This window comes from Phocoena phocoena, chromosome 13, assembly GCF_963924675.1.
Source record: "Phocoena phocoena chromosome 13, mPhoPho1.1, whole genome shotgun sequence".
Taxonomy (NCBI): Eukaryota; Metazoa; Chordata; class Mammalia; order Artiodactyla; family Phocoenidae; genus Phocoena; species Phocoena phocoena.
Window position 1 is genome coordinate 70,408,344 of NC_089231.1, and position 18,984 is coordinate 70,427,327.

At 50.4% G+C, this 18,984-nt stretch overlaps 1 protein-coding gene across 1 annotated transcript; it reads left to right on the top strand.

Annotated features, from left to right (window-relative positions):
* Positions 1 to 3,017: 3,017 nt before the first annotated feature.
* On the top strand, positions 3,018 to 14,057 carry CRYBB1 (crystallin beta B1). The gene is made up of 5 exons (XM_065889867.1): positions 3,018 to 3,167; positions 4,950 to 5,068; positions 8,853 to 8,985; positions 11,742 to 11,884; positions 13,796 to 14,057. The coding sequence occupies exons 1-5, from the start codon at positions 3,018 to 3,020 to the stop codon at positions 13,977 to 13,979; spliced, it is 729 nt and encodes a 242-aa protein (XP_065745939.1). The 3' UTR covers positions 13,980 to 14,057.
* The last annotated feature ends 4,927 nt before the right edge of the window (positions 14,058 to 18,984 follow it).

An 18,984-nucleotide genomic window follows, 5' to 3' on the forward strand; every position in this document is an offset into this window, starting at 1 on the left:
CTGGCAGCCCATTGCCACAGGGATCATGGAACCGCCCCAGACATCTTGACCTTGAAAACCAGACCTGTGGGTGGCCCCTACCACAGGCATCTTGGCCCCCATTACAGTGGCTGCCCCATCCTGCGGTCGCTGGCCCCCTCCCAGGCCTTGGCCCAGGATGAAAGGCTGAGGGGGAGGCCAGGAAGTGAGGCGGGGGTGGAAGGGCACAAGGCAGAGCTGGCCCCAGGCCACGGTGACCTCCAGGTGCAGCTGGGCTCCGCGGGGAATCTGGGTTCCTGGACCCCCATAGAAGAAGCAAAAACCTATGCAGAATTCCCTCTCCCCGCCCCCCCACCACCTGGGGCCAGGGAGTCAGACTGCAGGCTGGTCTGGCCCAGCAGCGCCCCTGGGTCCCTCCAGCCCTGGCTCTACTATGAGTTCGCCCTGTGTGACCTTGTTGAAGTCCATTGTTCTACCCGGGCCTCTACCTGACATCCGTCTCTCTCTGTCTGTCTCTCTCCCCATCGCCGTCCATCTGCCCCTCTGTATGTCCATCTCCATCATGTCTCTTTCCCTGTCGCTCTCCACTTCTCCCAATCTGTTTCCCTGTTTCTCTCTCCCAACCTGGTTTCCCTAGCTCCCCCTTACCCGGACCAGTTCCTGACTCTGACCTCTCTGTACCCTAGTTTTGCTCATCTGCCAAATGGGTATAATGAAAGTGCCAAATAAGGTGGGTCGTCCTGGGACCTGACCAGAGGGCAGCGGTAATACATTTAGCGCTACTCACGGCCCCCTCTTTCCTGTGCAGCACCCCATAGGGACACGAGCGCCACTGATAACTGCAGACACGGAGGCCCTGAGGGATAGAGACTTGCCAAATGCCGCACAGTGCAGAGTGGCTGAGCCTGGACTCAAACCCAGGTCCCCTACCTTCTGGGGGCTCCCCTTTTCCCTGCCCCAGGATTGGCAGCCAGCGGGGACCCTGTGGGCCCAGCCCTGGCTGGGGTTTGTGAGAGCGGCACCCGGGCAGGGGCTGGGCAGAGGCGAAGCGATGTGGCTACTGGCCAGGGTTTCTGCTGTGCCTGCCGGGCTTACAATGGGAAGTGCTGCTCTTTGCAGGAACCCGGCAGGGTCAGGCCTCTGAGGCCCCTGACTCTCTGCCTGGGGCCTGCTGAGCCAGCTCCCCCTTTGTGCCACAGACCACAGGGTCTGGTGTCTGCCAGACTATAAAATGGGGGGTCGGGCCCTCGTCACCCACTGCACCAGCCTGCCCTCCTGCCTGCCCTCCAGCAGGAAGTAGCAGGGCCCCAGGTAAGAGGGGACCCACCGCAGTTAAGAGCCCCAGGGGAGGGGAGGGGACAGGACAGAGGCAGAGAGAGGGGGAGGCAGAGAGATCAGGGACAGAAAAGAGTCAGGGAGACGGGGTAATCAGGAAAAAGGCAGAGGGAGAGAGAAAGAGAGAGAGAAAAGATAAAAATAGAGACAGGCAGAGAAAGGAAGAGAGGGAGGGAGGAAAAGAAAGAAGACAGACAAAGAACAGATAGAGAGAGAGATGCAGAGGTATAAAGAGAGCAAGATACTGGGGAGAGAAACAGAAAGACAGAAGCATAGGCAGAGAGAGAAGCAAAAACAGAAATAAACAGGAAGGCAGCAAGAGGGAGGGGGAGGGGAAAGGGAGGAGGCGGGGGTGGGGGGGGGAGGAGAGAGAGAATATTGAAGGAATGAGCACATGTCCAGAAAGCAAGGAACCCAGCTACCATACGAGGGGAATGTTGATTCATAGACGGACTTGGCCGGGGTCAGGGTGGGGGTAAGCAAGCGCCTGGAAGCCACAGATGTGGCCCAGATGTGTGGCCTTGCCCATCGTGGGCAGAGCACCCCAGAGTCACCGCAGTCTTTCTCAGGGGGAGACTCAGGGAGGGATCTGCTTGCCCCAACCAGCTCTTTCTTACAGAAAGTGCTCAGGAATCCACTGCCAGAGGGTCTTGATGATCTGCGCCATCAGGGGGTCCTGGAGCCCCCTGGAAATTGTCTCCAAAATTAAAGGGGGCATTTTTTTTCCCCTGGGGACAAGGACAAGGCGTTCTTCAAACACTCAAAGGCATCCATGACCCCAAAGTAATGAGGAACCACTGGAATTGACCAAAGTCCTCTCCACCCAAAGCCTACACAGCCACAGCCTCCTTTTAGAACCCTGCCATGGGCTAAACACGTCCTCCTGGAGCTTCCTTTACGCCCCAGTCCCAGGCCTGTGTCTGCACCCACACACCCGTTCCCAGGCAGTACCAGAGGGAGCAGTTTGACTGGGAAAGGAGAGAGGAACATGCATTCATGCAATCTCTGAACAGATGTTAACTGAGCATCTCCTGTGGGCCAGGTGCTGAGCCAGGTGCTGGGGATGGAAGGATGAATCAATCCGAATAAGTGAATGGCAAAGCCCAGTTGCTGGGTTTGCTTGCACTGAAATTGGAGTCCTACCACTTAGTAGCTATGTGGCCTTGGGCAGGTCATCCCACCACCCCCACCACCCCCACCAGCCTCAGATTGCCCAGAGGAGATAAGAGGTTACCGTGAGGGACGGATGTGTTCATTCATGAATGCAACAGAGACTGGCCTCCCTTAGGCTTTCCCAAACGGGACTTCTTGTTATGAATCTGCTGAGGCAAGTGGAGGTTGCCCAAGCCAAGAAGCATGATAAGTGGTGAGAAGCATGATAAGTGACTCTGGGGGGGCAGAGGAAGGACATAGCAGGGGGACAGCGAGGACACGGCTTGGTGGAGGCACCGGCAGGGTCTGAGGCCTGGAGAAAAGCATAACGGGGATGAGTGGTCCCCAGACAGGAAATCCTTGACGGCAAAGGGAGATGGGGACGGAAAACATTCAGGCTTCTATTTTAGAAGGAGAAAGACTAGATGAATTCAGAGAAGCCTGAGCACACAGGGTGATGGGGGATGAGAGCCAGGGAGGCAGCTTGGGGGCGCCATCCCTGACTGAACCCAGGCCGAAGGGTTCTTTACAGACTTTTGCAGCTGGGAACCATGTCTCAGCCAGCGGCCAAGGCCTCGGCAACAGCTGCGGTGAACCCAGGGACTGATGGGAAGGGCTCAGCCCCGGGCTCCGGCCCCGCCCAGGCCCCAGCCCAGCGGGTGCCCGCTGCCAAAGGGGACCTGCCTCCCGGGAGCTACAAGGTGCGGAGCTGGGGGCGGGGTGGCTGGGCTCCACCCCGCGCTTCCTCTCCCTCCTCCCCTTACCCCTCCCCTCCCTCTTCCTCCCCCTCCTCCGCTCCCCTCCCCGCCAGTCTGCGCAACCGGCTTGCACCTGCTTGCAGTTTGTCGCATGCAAGGAACAGATGGAGAAGGAGAGAAAGCGGGCTGGCTTAGCAGCAGGAAACGGCTGTCCCAGGAGGTCCTCCAGGGCAGAAGGCCGGCCTCAGACCCTCTTGAAAAGTGTTCCAAGCGGTCGGTCAGGCTGAAAGGGCTCCTGGAAAGCGAGGCATCCGGTCCCTTAGGATTGGGTTGGGTTGGGTTTCAACCTCGGGTGCACAGAACTGGGTCATTTCGCCACCCTTGGTTCATGACAGGCTGTCATGCAGTCCACCCCTGGCCAGACTTTATTTATGTAGTCGCTTATTTAATGGTTAATTTCAATTTAATTTTTAATAATACAACACGCACCTGCAAACCCACCACTTGTGTGAAAAGCCAGGACTTGGTAAACATCCTCAATCTAACTTCAAAGTGTTCCCGCCCCACTCCGTTCCCACCTCTCCAGCCGCCTACCCGCCCCCCACCGTCCCGTGAGCCCACCTCCTTCCTCCCCTACGCGGGGCAACTGCCATCCTCACCCCGTCCATCATCTGCTTGCTTTGCTTTTTTATGTACTTTGATGCATTGTTCCTTTAAAAGTATATATGTGTATTTTACTTGTTTTTAACTTACTGAAATGTACCATATGTAATCTTTCTGGATTTTTCTTTTTTCTTCCTATGAGATTTCTTTTTACTTCCTATGAGATTTCTAATAAGTCACTGATACTGTTGTGCATTGCTGTGGGTTATTCGTTTTGGTTGCTGTGTGATGTTTCAGAGTGTGACCGTCACTCCTGGGTGATTGGTAACTTTGCTGTCGTGAACAGCTTGGTCAGGGTGTTCTCAGCCATGTCACCTGCAAGAGTTTCTTTTGGGCAGATAAGTGTAGGAGTGGAAGGGCTGGGTCAAGGGTATGTGAACCTCTTTCCCTTTTATAGCTGGAAACTGAGGCTCAAGAGAAGGCATCCACTTGCCTCGGTCCAAGTGAATGGCAACGTTTTCCCAACTTGGGACAACAAACAGATAAAAACCAAAACTGGATGCTTAGTGAGAGGAGGGGATTAGCCCACGTTTACACAGGGGCCCCTGCTTCTGGCCTCCCCTATGGTTTGTTGGGTAGACTGGTGAATGTTTCCTGAGCATCAGCTCTGTGGCAGAGGCTGGGGCTTGGAGATAAAGAAATGGATCCACCCCATTGGTCTTTGGAAGGGTTGAGTGAAAGGGGAGAGGGATGCATAGAGATACCCAGAAGCAAAGCAGCAGTGACTGTGTGGTGTGTTACTTGTGCTGCTGATGGGATGAGCACAGTGGGGGGGCGGGCACTCAACCAAGCTCACCCAGGGAGAGGGTATCAGGGAGGGCTTCCTGGAGGAGGTGGCATCTGAGCCTAGGACAGCACAGGGGACATGAGCTCCAGGATGGGGATATGTGACGAAGAAGGCATCCCAGACAGGAGAAAGAGCACAGATAATGGCCTGGAAGGAAGATCCATCAGTTCCTAAAGATGGTACAGAAATTAAGTTCACAGATCTTGGCTCATGGCAAGCTCTCGTGTGATCTGGGCACAGCCTGCTCTTATTTACATAGGTACTTAATGCATATTTGACCTGGAGCCTCTCCCTGCTCACTCTGCCCCCTTGACATGGGGGCTTCTCTCCTGCAGCTGGTGGTCTTTGAGCAGGAGAACTTCCAGGGCCGGCGGGTGGAATTCTCCGGGGAGTGCTTGAACCTGGGAGACCGCGGCTTCGACCGAGTGCGCAGCCTCATTGTCACCTCAGGACCGTGAGTGTTGGGCAGTGGCAGGGCGCTCCCACAGCCCTAGTAAAGTAATAAGAAGACGACCGTAGCTGCCATTCACTGGCCACCCGCTCCACTCCATGCCTATCACCATGCTATTAGAGACACATACAGTCATCCCTCAGTATCCGAGGTGGATTGGTTCCAGGATACGCAGTGGATACCAAAATCCTCGGATGCTCAAGTCCCCGTAGTACAGCCGAACCTCTGTATCCGCAGATGTTGGATGCGTGGGTACTGGGGCCAACTGTATATTATTTCCAGTACTTCTTTCAAACCCAAGAGGGAGGAAAGAGAGGTATGATTCTCCTTCCCATTTTACAGGTGAGGAAACTGAGACTCTGAGAGGTGATTTGATTAACATAAGGTCACACTGACAGTAAGTCATGATTCCAGGCTCTAGAGAGATGTTTTTTCTGCTATAGAAGGAACCCTGCCCATCGCTGATAGCAGGAGGAGGCCAAAGAGCCAGGTGTCCATTAGCTGTCCCCTCTCCTGGGCATCAAACAGCCTTAAAGGTAATAATAAGCATCTGTTGAGTACCCATTAGTGCCAGGCACTGACTGAGGGCTTTACCTAGATGATCCTACAGTGCTGTATGAGGTAGGGGCGATTCTTATTCCCATCTGACAGATGAGGAAACCGAGGCTCAGAGAGGTTAAGTCCCTTGGCCAAAGTCACCTAGTGGTAAGTGGTAGACCCTGGGTTCAACTCAGGTTGATCAGTTTCATCTCTAGCTCTTTAATCACCATGCTCCACAGCCTGCCCCTAACTCTCTGGGCTTCTCTGGGCCTTAGTGACCCCCGTCTAAAACAAGAATAATTGTCCCTTGGACATAGTGGCTGCACCAACTTCAGCCCCTGTGCACTAAGCTCAGGGTGCAGGGCCAGCCCCCGGATAAGACCCACAGGGCCCCCTTGCCTCTTGTCTCTCCAGCAAAAAAGCCCTCAAGGAGTGTGATCAGCCTGTACACCCAGCATACAAAGAGCAGAGATAAGCTTTGAGGTCAGACAGGTCTGGGTTTGAGTCCCAGCTCCTCTGTTTGCCTTGTTCAGTGTCCAAGCCTCAGTTTCCTCATCTCTGAAATGGGCAGAGTAATGGTCCTCGCTACCCTCCACTGGATTATTCTAAGGTCTGAAGGGGATAATGCAGCATGGGCCTGGCACTTTGGGGGTGCCCAAACATGGCAGGTGGCAGTGAGGATTATTTACCCACCCTGTTGCCCTGTGAGTTTAGCCAAGTTACCCTGGGCCAGGGTAGGCTGGTAACCTCAGCCCCACCCTCAGACTGCCCAGCTGGGAGCAGAAGCTGCCGGATGTGGCCAGTTTGGGTTTTCAGGCTTTTTTCATTGTCTGTGACTCAAACCCAGAGTATCTCTCCTCAAGCAAAGGTGCGGCTGGTCTTTGGTGTGTGCTCTGGGACTGCACCTGATGGGAGAGAAAAGATCCTGTGTTCCAGGACCCTGGCTCTGTGTCAGGACCAGCAGAGTCATGGGAAAAACAGTGGTGGAAAAAAAAAAAATGAGGGGATGAGGTGGGCCGGGGGAGGGGAGGAGAGGTGTGCCCTCACATAGATGGGGAGGGGAGGCATGCCTGCCTGAAACCTAGGAGGCCTCAACTGACACCTGACACCATCGTGTGACTTTAGACCAGTGACTTAGCCCCTCTGAGCCTCAGTTTCCATATCTGGGAATTCAGATTTCTGCCCTACCTCTCTCCTTGCTTGTAAGACTCAAATGAACCGTAGGAGATGTGAAAAGGCACTAAAATAAATATTGACAATTCCTCACTCATGTAACAGGTCCTCACTGGGCATTATGACTCCTGAATAAGACAGTTTTGGGGGAGGGTGGCAGGGTGGCAGGACCACATCAGTGTCTGTCTTTCCATAAGCTCAGATCTCCAGCAGCTTCCCTTCCTCTTTAGTCATGAAAGATATTACTGATTATGCTTTCTCTTTTAAACTCTCATAACCTCCTGACAAGGTAGATGCAATCATTTCTTCTCCTTTTCGGAGGCTTAATGAGCTTAAGTGACTTGCCGAAAGTCATGCAGAAAATAAATGATGAACTGGGATTAGAACTCAGGTCCATCTGTTTCCAGTCTATGTTCTTAACTCCTACAAGGCACCATCTTCCAAGGCTCCCTTCCCATCCACCCATTCATCCATCTGTAGATCAACCCATCCATCCATCTGTCCATTCATTATCCACCCATTTCTTTATCCCTCTATTTACCCCTCCCTCCATCCATCCATTCTCCATCATGCATCCATCCATCAATACACTCATCCATAGATCCAGCCATCTATCCTTCTATCCACCTACCCATCCACCTGTCCATCCACTTATCTACTCATCCATTTAACCTCCCTCCCTCCCTCCCTCCCTCCCTCCCTCCCTTCCTTCCTTCCTTCCTTCCTTCCTTCCTTCCTTCCTTCTAGCTTCCTTCCTTCCTCCCTCCCTCCCTCCCTCTTCTCCTCTACTCTAGACTAGGGAGGACTGAGGCAGATTCATCTCTATTCTGGAAGAATCAGTCTGCATCTTCAATTCTGTCACTCCAGTGTGGGTTGGCGCATTCCTCAGACAAGACTTGAGGCTCCTGGGACACATTCTGTTTCAGTCTGTGGTGGTAGCCCATCCCTCCTCCATCTGCCGCATCTCCTTCTGGGTAGAGGAAGGTCCCAGCAGCCCCCAGGGAGATAAGACTAATGTCAGTGACCCCTCAGCCCTCTCACGTTCCCTCAGAACTCCTGAGCACATAGAGAGCAAAGTTCAAGAGGCTCCTTAGTCTCAGCCTTCTCATCTATGAAATGGGGATCATCTTATCTCCCCCGGAATCCCTGGTCCCTCTAACACAAGCTCACTGCCATTCTCAATCAGGCTGCACTGAGAAAGCCCCCATCTGACATCAAGCTTAGTTAGTCCTTTTAGAGAACTGAACACCTGCATATGGGCAATCACATTTAATTCTCATAGGTATCTGAGAGGTGAATATTACTATCGTTTCCCTCCCACTGCCCTCATACCGATTACTGTCTTCTGTATGCCAGGCCGGTCTTTACCAAAAATACAGGTGATTCAAGCACCTGTATCAATTTTTCCCTACCCCCATACCTCCAGGACTATTATTTATTTAATATATTTCATTTTAAATGACCCTTTTTTGACACAAGTAAACATATATCAAAAGAACCTTTGCATCACTTTTACAAATGGACAGCTGATATCATCTGCTATAAGTAAAAGGTATCCGTAAACAAATTTATACAATGAACACAGTATAATAGCCTGCTCAAGGCTCCGGGCTGGTGGCCTGTTCTTCCTTTGCTACAAAGAGAGATTAATAAGTGTTAAAGACACATTAGTATCCAACAAAGACTTTCTCCTAGCTGGAATCCATTTTTTAAAAGATGTCTTCTTGTGTGTTATTTCTCCCAAGTCCTTATAATACTTAAATTATATGTAAATCCTACATCTGGGGAAGCATTTTGCTCGTATCATTACACACATTGTCTCATTTAATCCTTCACCAACTTCAAGAAAATAGGCGTATTAAGATGAGGAAACCGAGGCTCAGAGAAGTGAAGCAACTTCCTGTGGTCACACAGCCAGTCAGTGGCATAGCCTGGGATCAAACCCACCGGCCTCGGGGCTGCCTTGCAAGGGGAAGAAGGCAAGTGGTGGGAGGGGCTTCTGCTAAGGATTCCTCTCCTCTCTGCCTTTGCCCCTCCTGACTCTCCCTGCCCTCCCCATCTCTCTCATGTCCAGCTGGGTTGCCTTTGAGCAGTCCAACTTCCGGGGGGAGATGTTCATCCTGGAGAAGGGCGAGTACCCGCGATGGGACACGTGGTCCAGCAGCTACCGCAGCGACCGGCTCATGTCTTTCCGGCCCATCAGGATGGTGAGTGGCTCCTGTACGGGGCCTGGGGGATTAGTGCGGCAGGGCAGGAGCAAGCGTGAGGTCTGATGGCCAGGAGAGCAAAGGAGTCAGGTGAGCGAGAAAAATAAAGAAGGAATGGTGGGCAGGGAGGCGCGGCGACCTCTGAGTTGTCCAAGGGCAATGGCTCTTGTGCCCAACAGTTCATAAGGCATCCCTGATACACTCATCGTGTGTCCAGCTCCTACTAGGAGCCCAGGGCCAATGGAACCTAGTTTTTTCCTTCTCTGCTGCTGTCAAGAATGGACTGAACCTCTCAGTTGTTGTCTTCCTTGACTCTCTTTGTGGAATGTTTCTAATTGCTGACTGCACATTAGGCAGTCCTGGGGAGCTTCGAAAAATCCCAAGGTCCATCCAAATCATCAGACATGCAGGTTGAAGCTCGTGTGATAGCTGAAAAGAGGGATATTGTAGAAAGGCACCATGAAAGGCACCTTATCCTGATGATAAGACTATATACTGAACTCGCCCCTTTATAATGTTTAACTAAAGTAGGTAGCATAACTTCAAGACTCAAAGACAAAATAGGTGGAGTTATCTCCAAGCCAATCACAGGTTTCTTCTAGAATTATGTTGATGATGATTCATGAACCAGCCACATCTTCACTCACCAATGTTAGTATCTGATGGTAACCAACTTTTGCCATCTGAGATGGGAATTTTCGTGAAGAGTTTTTTTTTTTTTCGCGGTACGCGGGCCTCTCACTGCTGTGGCCTCTCCCGTTGCGGAGCACAGGCTCCGGACGCGCAGGCTCAGCGGCCATGGCTCACGGGCCCAGCCGCTCTGCGGCACGTGGGACTCTCCCGGAACGGGGCACGAACCCGCGTCCCCTGCATCGGCAGGCGGACTCTCAACCACTGCGCCACCGGGGAAGCCCCGTGAAGAGTTTTCATGCCTGTCCTTTTGAGGCTGTCATGTGCCCACAGCCAGCTGTTTTGGCATCACCGAACTTACCTTAATGGATTATCCATTCCGATCATTCCTAGTGTTTTTCTCAAATTGAGGCTGAATTATCAGCCTTAATAATGGACTCTTTGTAAGAATTCGTAGAAATCTCTCAGTCAATGGTCCTTATAAGGCAGTCTATGTCAACGGACCTTGTTTGGAAGAGCGATCAGCTAGGGCATTTCCAGTAGCTTCTAGAACCTTGCTGTCCAATATAATAGCCATATATGGCTATTAAACACTTGAATCTTGGCTAGTCTGAATGGAGGTGTGTAACAGACATGCCAGGCTTTGAATGCATAGTAAAAAAAAAGAATAAGAATGTAAAATACCTCATTAATATTGCCATGTTGGCTACATATTGAAATCATCATAATTTAGACACATTTGCTTAAATAAAATATATTATTAGAAAAAAATTCCCGAGGGGGAGGGAAAAATGAGGAGCTTGGGATGAACACACGCACACTTCTATATATAAGATAGCTGACTGACGGGGACCTACTGTATAGCACAGGGAACTCTACCCAATATTCTGTGATAACCTATATGAGAAAAGAATCTAAAAAAGAGTGAATATATGTATGTATGTATAACTGAATACCTGAAATTAACACAACATTGTAAATCAGCTATACTCTAATAAAAGTAAAATTTTAAAACAAAGAAAAAATTCCCAATGCCTGGACCCCACCCCAGACCAATTAAATCCACATCCCTGGGGCTAAGTCGCAGGCACTGATATCTTTTCATGCCTCCTAGGTAGTCTCTGGGTAGCCAGGGCTGAGAGCCACTGGTCTAATTCCTCCTCTGTATCCTTGCCACCATCCTAATGTGGCCCATCTTCTCTCATACCTGAGTGGCTCCGACTCCCTGCCAGCTGGTTCCCTGACTCCTCTCCAGCCCTCTCTCCTGGGAAGTTAGAGGGATCTCTATCTCAACCATCTTCCACCTACAGTCATTCATTCAACCACAAACACATTGATGTGTTTCTGCCAGGCTGTGTCGTAGGCTCTGGGTGTGCAGCTGTGTTTGGGACAGGCAAGGTCCCTGCCCTCGTGGGAGGTATCTACTGAAAACCTCATCACAAAAATGAATCTGTAATGGTGAATAGCTGTTGCACGTGCTGCACAGGGGCCATGCAGTGTGCTAGGAGAGGGGAAGAGGAAACCGGAGCTCTGATGTTGGGGAAGAGGGGGTGGGAGGGGTCAGGGGTGATCAGGAGAGACAGCTTGCAAAGGATGGGAACTGAGTCAGCCATTTGAACAGTCTCCCAGGGAACAGTTAGGGCAGAGTTCCTGGAATGAAGATGGAGTGGGTGGGACCAAGGAACTAAAATAGGGCCACTGTGGCTGCAGCAGAGGGAGTGGAAGGGAACAGGGTGCAAGATGGGATGGGAAGAATGAAATCCTTCTCTGGAAGTTTCTGCCCTTCGCTGGCTGTGTGACATTGATCAAGAACCTTGACTTCTCTGAGCCTCTGCATGCCTGATCATCATAATAAAAATAATAAATTTGCTTGGAGCACTTGGTGTATGTATGCCAGACATCATGCTAAGTGCTCTGTATGGATTAACTCCAGGAAGTAGAGGCTGACACTCCCTTTTCCCAGATGAGGAGGGCGCTTTGAGGCTGGACAACTGCAATCCTGGGCGAGTCCCATGGTGGCCTGAGCAGACTCCGCTCTCTCTTTCCACACCCAGAAGGCCCTGCTAAGTCACTTCTCTTTGCCCCATTCATACTTCACAGCCCTGACCCAGTCTCTCCTTCCCTAGGACGCCCAGGCGCACAAGCTCTGCCTGTTTGAAGGTGCCAACTTCAAGGGCAACACCATGGAGATTCAGGAGGACGATGTGCCCAGTCTCTGGGTCTACGGCTTCTGTGACCGCGTGGGCAGCGTGAAGGTCACCAGCGGAACGTAAGAATCCCTCCTGTGGGCCCTCATCCCCTGCTTCAAGCTCAGACAGATTCGGACGCCGTTCCCCTTACAGGATGCGACATCAGACATACAGGAAAGGCCCCGGCTCCTCCTAAATTCTCTCTGTGCCAGTGGCTGGGATTCCACAGAGAGCTTCATCCCTCTGGGGAGTGGAGTCATTTGTTGACGAACTACATGTCAATGTAAACAGACCTAGCAAGTTGTTCTAAAAAGTGGGAAGATGGAGCGAATAGCGGCTTCTAACCCTGTATTTGGGTTGGAGGAATAACTAAGTGCAAGGGGCAGAGTTGACGTGAGTAGATGAGTCTGGATGTGTCTAGGGAAAGGGAATATTCAGGGAAATTGTAGCCTCTAGGGACATGAGTAGAATGACATCTGAGAGGTGAGACTGTGTAATGAAAGGTCCTTAACCCCATCACTGATGCACTGTGGGACCTGGGTGATCCACATGCCCTCTCTGTGACTCAGTGTTGCCATCTATACAATGGGCTCAGCAGACTCCTTATTCCGAAGGACTCCTTCTGCTCTGAACTCTCAGGATTTGAAGCTTTCAAAACAGAGCCCCATGTCCCCATGTCCATGAGAACACAGGGAAGGGCCGGATACCCGAAGGAGGTCACTTTATCGATGCCCCTGCCTCCAAGCAACCATGCCAGACACCCCTGGTCTCCTCTAGGCAAATGTAAGGTGTCTACCTCTCCACCCCAGACTCTTTCTGAGCTCCTGTAACACCGTCAGGGCTCTGACCTTTTTCTTGCTATTTTCTCCTTCCCTGAAACCCAGTATCCCTGCATTCAAGCAATCTGAAATTTACTAAACATTGCCTGTGAGCCAGGCTCTGTGCTCAGCACGCTGGGGGAGGCAGAGATGAAGAAGGGCCAGTTCCTGCCTTCAGGGGGCTTACTCAGTCTAGCAGGGAGATGTCAGTACACCTGTGAGGTGATGTCCAACAATAATAGGTAAGAGATGGTCCCCACAGGAGGTCAGAGGAGGAAGGAAGGTTTCTGGGACTGGGGTATGTGTGCTGGAGTGGAGGGTGGGTCCGAGGCTTATCTGGCAAGGCTGGAACTTAAATCAGACTTTGAAAGATGGGCAGGGGCTCTGGGAGAGGCCTGGAAAAACCCTCCCAGCAGAGGCAAGGACAGAATTAGAAATAAATCATGGATAATAACTGGTATTAATGGCTTACTGTGGACCAAGCACTGCACTAACTACTTTCAACGAATAGTTATTGAGTCTTTACAACACACCAATGAGGCAGGTATGTCATCATGCCCACTTCATAGATAGCAAGCTGGTGCTCTGATAAGTCATTACCTAGTAAATGGCAGAGCTAGGATTTGAACCGATTATATCCGATACCAGAACGTGTGATCCCAACCACTACACGCAAATTCACTTTCATACAAAGGAAACCATTTTTTGAAACAAACCTCCCCCTGCTTATCTGCCTCATTGCTAACCAGTCCCCAAGCCCTATCTTCACTCCCTTTAATCCTGTTCTCTGAGCTCTGGGTCACCACTTTCAGTGGGATGTGTATTAATCTCCCTACCATGTACATGTAACCCACTTAGTAAGTACTTTAGATGCATTTTCCCATTTGGCCCCCAAACACCCTAATAAACCAGCTCCCATGACCATCCCCACTTTCTAGAGGAGAAAACTGAGATCTGTCAGAGAGGTGAGATCACTGGCCAAAGCCAGCAGGAAGGGGCAATGCCAGGACAGAGGAGGCCCCGGTGAACCCAAGCCGAAACCCTCACAGGTGAGGGATGGAGAGCAGACTGCAGGGATGGATGGATGGATGGAGAACTGACTGGTCAAGGTGGGGGTCCAAGTGCCAGGTAGTGAGGCTAGCCATCTCCATGCTGTCCTTGCTTTCCTACCAGCTGGGTCGGCTATCAGTATCCTGGCTACCGCGGGTACCAGTACCTCCTGGAGCCTGGTGACTTCCGGCACTGGAATGAGTGGGGAGCCTTCCAGCCACAGATGCAGGCTGTGCGCCGCCTGCGTGACAGACAGTGGCACCGTGAAGGCTGCTTCCCCGTGCTGGCTGCCGAGCCCCCCAAGTGAGTCTACACACCACTCTTCTCTCGTGACCCACCCTTCCGGAGGCTCATCTTCCCCATGCAAATAAAAGTTCCTGAAGCCAAAATGTCTCCTGGGTCTGTGAACAGATGGATGCCTCAAGGTCCCCTGTCACTGCTGGCATGTGACTTCCTCTGTCTTGATCATTATAATAATAATCAAAACAGTGAGCACTGCTAAGTTCTTTACATTCTCTTAGTGTATCTTTTGGACTACTCTAGGAGGCCAGTATTAAATAATTATTCCTATTTAAAAAGTGAGGACATTGAGGCTCAGGGGGGGAAAGTGACTTGCCCAAGGTCACACAGGTGTCAAGTCAAAATCTGAACCCAGGCAGTCTGGTTCCAGAGCCGCGCTATTAAACAAATCTGTGTTTTCAAATTCTACTCCTTCAGGTACCACTCTCCTGATTTTTGCCTTCTCTGCTTACCACCTGTCTTGTTAGTTACTTAATATATTTATTTAAATAAATAATATTGTGTGCTTAAATGCACTGACTTGTAAATAAAATTTGATAACACTACAGGATGTGGAAAACAGGCATCATATGGTATAGATAGAAAGCAGTCATATAAGTAAATACAATTTAAAAAGGCCAAGTATTGAATTCTCAGCAGACATCACTGCTTGCTGAAGGTTTTAGCCTGCATCCCGCTTGCTCTTTGACAAAACGGGTGATTAGCAAGAGTCAGAGAGAGGTCTGAAAGACACGCTTGCCCAAACTGACGTGTTTCTCCCTGGTTTAATCAAAGAAGAGTAAAAAGAGGCTTATTTCCTTGTATCTGATTTAGTGTTATTTAATCCTGGGTCCAAGTTCCACCTAGAATCATCTCTCCTGCTACAAATGGCACATGCCCTGCTCTGGAAATCTCCATCAGGCAGTATTGACTCCTGAGTCAACAAGTAGCATTGATTGATGTTATTAACCATTAATCTATGCAGAAAGCCTAGGGGAGGTGTTGCCATGGATATCTTCCTGGAGGAGGGGATATTTGAAGAGGGTCTTGAAGGATGGAGTAGGAGCTTGCCTGGTGGCGAATGAGGGAGATGACATCCCAGGCAGAGCAAACAGTATGGTCCCTGCTACCCCATATGGCACCTTTGTGCAAATGATAAAAAGATGCTACTTCCTCAGGACATTTGACGTCCATCTGCCAGAAAGTATTGGAATAAATCTGTGATGTCTACGATGTCATTATGGTACCCTTGTGCAGTGCCCAACCTGCACAGCTGTACTTGGCAGCCGTGTAGCAACATGCACAAAGGCACAGAGGCTGAGAGAGCTTGTGGTGGGTCCAAGCTTATTAAGGTGGGAGGAGTAGTTTGATGGTTGTGTGGATGGATGTCAGGGGTGGGAAGGGAATGCTAAGTGTGGCAGAAGAGGAAGCCGGAAAGAAAAGTGGGGCCTCATGACACCCCGCTCCGTGGTTTTGCTGAGCTTCAAAGTTGAAGCACCACCTCAGATCTTACCTTCTGAGACGTGCATTTTCCATCTTCTTCCCACCCTAGTTCTCCTAACATCCACCCTCCAGTTTGACCAGCATCTTGTGTTAGAAGACAGGCTGTCTTGTCTTGGACCAGAAGATAGGATTCCTGGGTAGGAATCAGGAGATATGGGTGTCAGCCCTGCTCTACTGCTAGAAGCTACCAAGTGTTGGGCAAATCACTTCCATTCCCGGGGACTTATTCTTCTCATCTGTAAAATGACAGCTCCAATGTCCATCCAGCCTCAAGATTCTGGTGCTGGGATTCTATGGTTCCAAAGTTCTGTGATTCTCCAAGATTCTGTAATTTATGTCTAAGTGTCCGCTATTCTCTGATTCTGGTGTCAAGCTACATAGATTCCCATCCCCGATTCCTAAGGTATGTGAGGGCAGCTCTAAAATTCTACTGTGGTGGAATCACACAAAACCAACTTTCACATTTCTTCAATGCTAAGACTTCATCGATGGCAAGATGCCCCATGATTTTATGATTTGAGAAAGAAAAAGAGAATTACTATCCATTCAAGTATAACACAGCTGCTTTCTGATCACTTAGAATTTTTATTTCGTCCTTATTGAAAGAACTATTTTAAACTTATTTAGACATAACTTTTTCAGTGTATCAATCTTGTGAGTCCTATAAAAGGAAAACACAATAGGGGACTTCCCTGGTGGTCCAGTGGTTAAGAATCTGCCTTCCAAAGCAGGGGACGCAGGTTCGATCCCTGGTCTGGGAACTAAGATCCCACATGCCGCGGGGCCTGCACGCCGCAACTACTGAGCCCGTGTGCCACAACTAGAGAGCCCACGTGTCACAACTACAAAGCCCACGTGTCACAACTACAAAGCCCACGCACTCTGGAGCCCGTGCGCCACAACGAAGAGCCCATGCGCCACAACTAAGACCCAATACAGCCATAAATAAATATTTAAAAAAAGAAAAACACGATAGACATCCATCAATGAAGTGAGTCCTTAAGTTTCTTTGCATTCATAGTCTAGACCTTCCAGATTGCTTTCAACTCAAAGCTGTTGATGTCCTTATTTTCTCACAGGTGTTATATAAAAAATATGCACGTTAGCGTTGCTGAAACAATATACACACTTGGCAAAGCAAACCAACCTAACTTGGAAGAAAATAACAAAGCAATTCTTTTATATTTAATTTGTTTTATCCATACATTTATGTAACTTTTGCTACTGAATTTATGAATAAATGAAACACGGTAATAGAAAACAGAGAACAAATAAAAATTACAAGCAAAAATAAGTAACAAAGATAAAAAGAAACAAGTAAAAGCAAAGAACATCTAAAAGGGCCAGGAGTGTGACATGAGAGTTATAAGCCTATGGTCCCTTCCGTGGGTCCTAGTTCCAAAACGTCTCTTGAAATGTGAGCATCTCACCACCTGGAACAGAATTTCAGAGCTTAAGTATGTCACATATTTGCCTCAAAACAGAAACTTTCAGTTTCGACTTCATCAGGTGCTCAGCAGAAGTGATGATGGGTACGATGCTGGAGGATAGCAGTAGAGCTGGACTTGATTGAGTGGCCGTGGTGCTCACAGCCTTCTCAGGGGCTTCTCAGCGCTGTTTCGATTCTGCATGAGTTTTGCTGTAAACGCTGGCTTCAGGATGCAATGCCTGGGCAAGCTGGGACGTTACCATGTTTCCACGGTAGATCTCAGCTCATGAATCTTTGAGTCTCAGGCCTTTGGGAAAATAAAGCACTTTGGTTATGGAACATCATCTCGCACCCACAGTGATCAGAGGCAGCCCACAGCCTTTTGGGCATAGAGACATGGACACAAAGTCAGCGATGTGTGTGCAAGAGCAGGATGGGGACGGAAGGACCACCTGAGGCGTGATCCCTTTTGTGCCAGCGCTAGATGGTGATGGATACACAGCAACTGAGTTTTGGAAAGAGGGCATGGTGCCAAGGTGCCCTGAGGAGGTTCTAGAGAGATGAACATATTTTTAGGGCCATGTTGCCATGACAGCCAGTCATCTGGATCAAGAACCCAAGATCAGGGTACTTTATGAAGCCCGGGTACCCAACTAGGAAGGATAACCCCACATCCTTCCAGCAAGAGGAGGGAACCTGCCCCTCTATCCTAGCTTCCTGCCTGCTGCTGGACCACCTCCTTCCCCCACTGTCCTGAGTTTGCATCTCAGCTCTGACATTTACTAGCTCTTGCCCTTGGTCAAGCCCAGTTACCTGATGGAGCCTCTGTTTCCTCATCTGTAAAACGGGAGTAATGGTAATAGAATCTTGGAGGTTGTTGGAAGGAGTAAACGATTAGCTTGGATGTAATTCTTATAAGGTGCTTAGAGCATAGCAAGCGTCTGAATCATCATTGGCATCATCTTCCTGAATGTCAGAGACGGAAAGGGGTTTACAATCCACGTGAGTGACTGATTTAGCCACACCGTGCAGCATGCAGAATCTTAGTTCCCTGACCAGGGATCGAACTTGTGCCCCCTGCACTGAGAGCTCGGAGTCTTAACCACTGGACCACCAGGAAGTCCCAGAATCCATGTGCTTTATGCTACATTTATTCTTCCTGCTTTCGATGAATATTGACTGAGGGGCTCCCATATGCCAGGCTTTGTCTAGAAGCTGGGGAGACAGGTTGGGGAAGAGAGAAGAGGCCCCTGACCCAGTTGTTCACAGGCTGGAGGAGCAAACAGTAATGAGCTCGTTCATCTGCCTTCAACGTCATATCAATTTCCCTGGCTGCCTGGTCCAGTGCCCGTCTCATCAGGACATTTGCCAGGGGTGGGGAGGTGGGGTTAGGCTTCCTCAAGGCGGGGACAGCCAGCTTGAGACCTGAGGGGGTTTGCTGAGTTGGGGTGCTGAGAGGAGAGGTGCAACCTAGAAACCAGGCGATCATTCTGGTCCCCTTCTTTAGCGCCGCCGCTGAGATCTGCCAGTTCTGTCTTCCAGACATCTCTGGAACCCGAGCACATCCCTATGTCCCCAGCCCCACCTGGGTTGACCGGCTTCCCCCGGAGAATTTTAACGGCCTCCAAACCAGTCTCCCTGCCTGTCCTCTTCTGCACAATAGCCAGAGGATCTCTGCAGAAAGCAAAGCTGGCACGTCCTTCCCCCGCTGAACGCCTTCCATATCTCTCCACCTCTGCAAGATAAAGTCCTGACTCCTTCTAGCCCACAAAACCCCGCAGCATCAGCCCCTGCAGACCCCCGCAACCTCCTCTCACCCGCCCCACATCCTGTCCACTCTGCACTTCATGCAGGGCCCCTTGACAAAGGTCCTTCCTGCCAGACCTTTGCACCTGCGGGGCCCTGTGATTAGCGCAATCTCCTATGAACCCTCAGCCGTGCTTCAGGCCTCAGTGTAAACACCCCCGGCCCTCCCTTCTTGGACCAGGTTGATCACCCTTTTCCCAACTCCATTGTTGGAGGGTCCAGATTACCCCAACTGGATGCAGGACCCTAGGCCTCCTGTTACCTGCTGACTCCCAACGCCCAGCACAGGGCGCTC

What these genes read in the sequence shown, in the direction of transcription:
- CRYBB1 (XM_065889867.1), top strand. Translation starts at nt 3,018, where the DNA reads ATGTCTCAGCCAGCGGCCAAGGCCTCGGCAACAGCTGCGGTGAACCCA. An exon ending in CTCATTGTCACCTCAGGACC is followed by an intron (nt 5,069 to 8,852) that starts GTGAGTGTTGGG and finishes TCTCATGTCCAG; the next exon opens with CTGGGTTGCCTTTGAGCAGT. An exon ending in CTTTCCGGCCCATCAGGATG is followed by an intron (nt 8,986 to 11,741) that starts GTGAGTGGCTCC and finishes CTCCTTCCCTAG; the next exon opens with GACGCCCAGGCGCACAAGCT.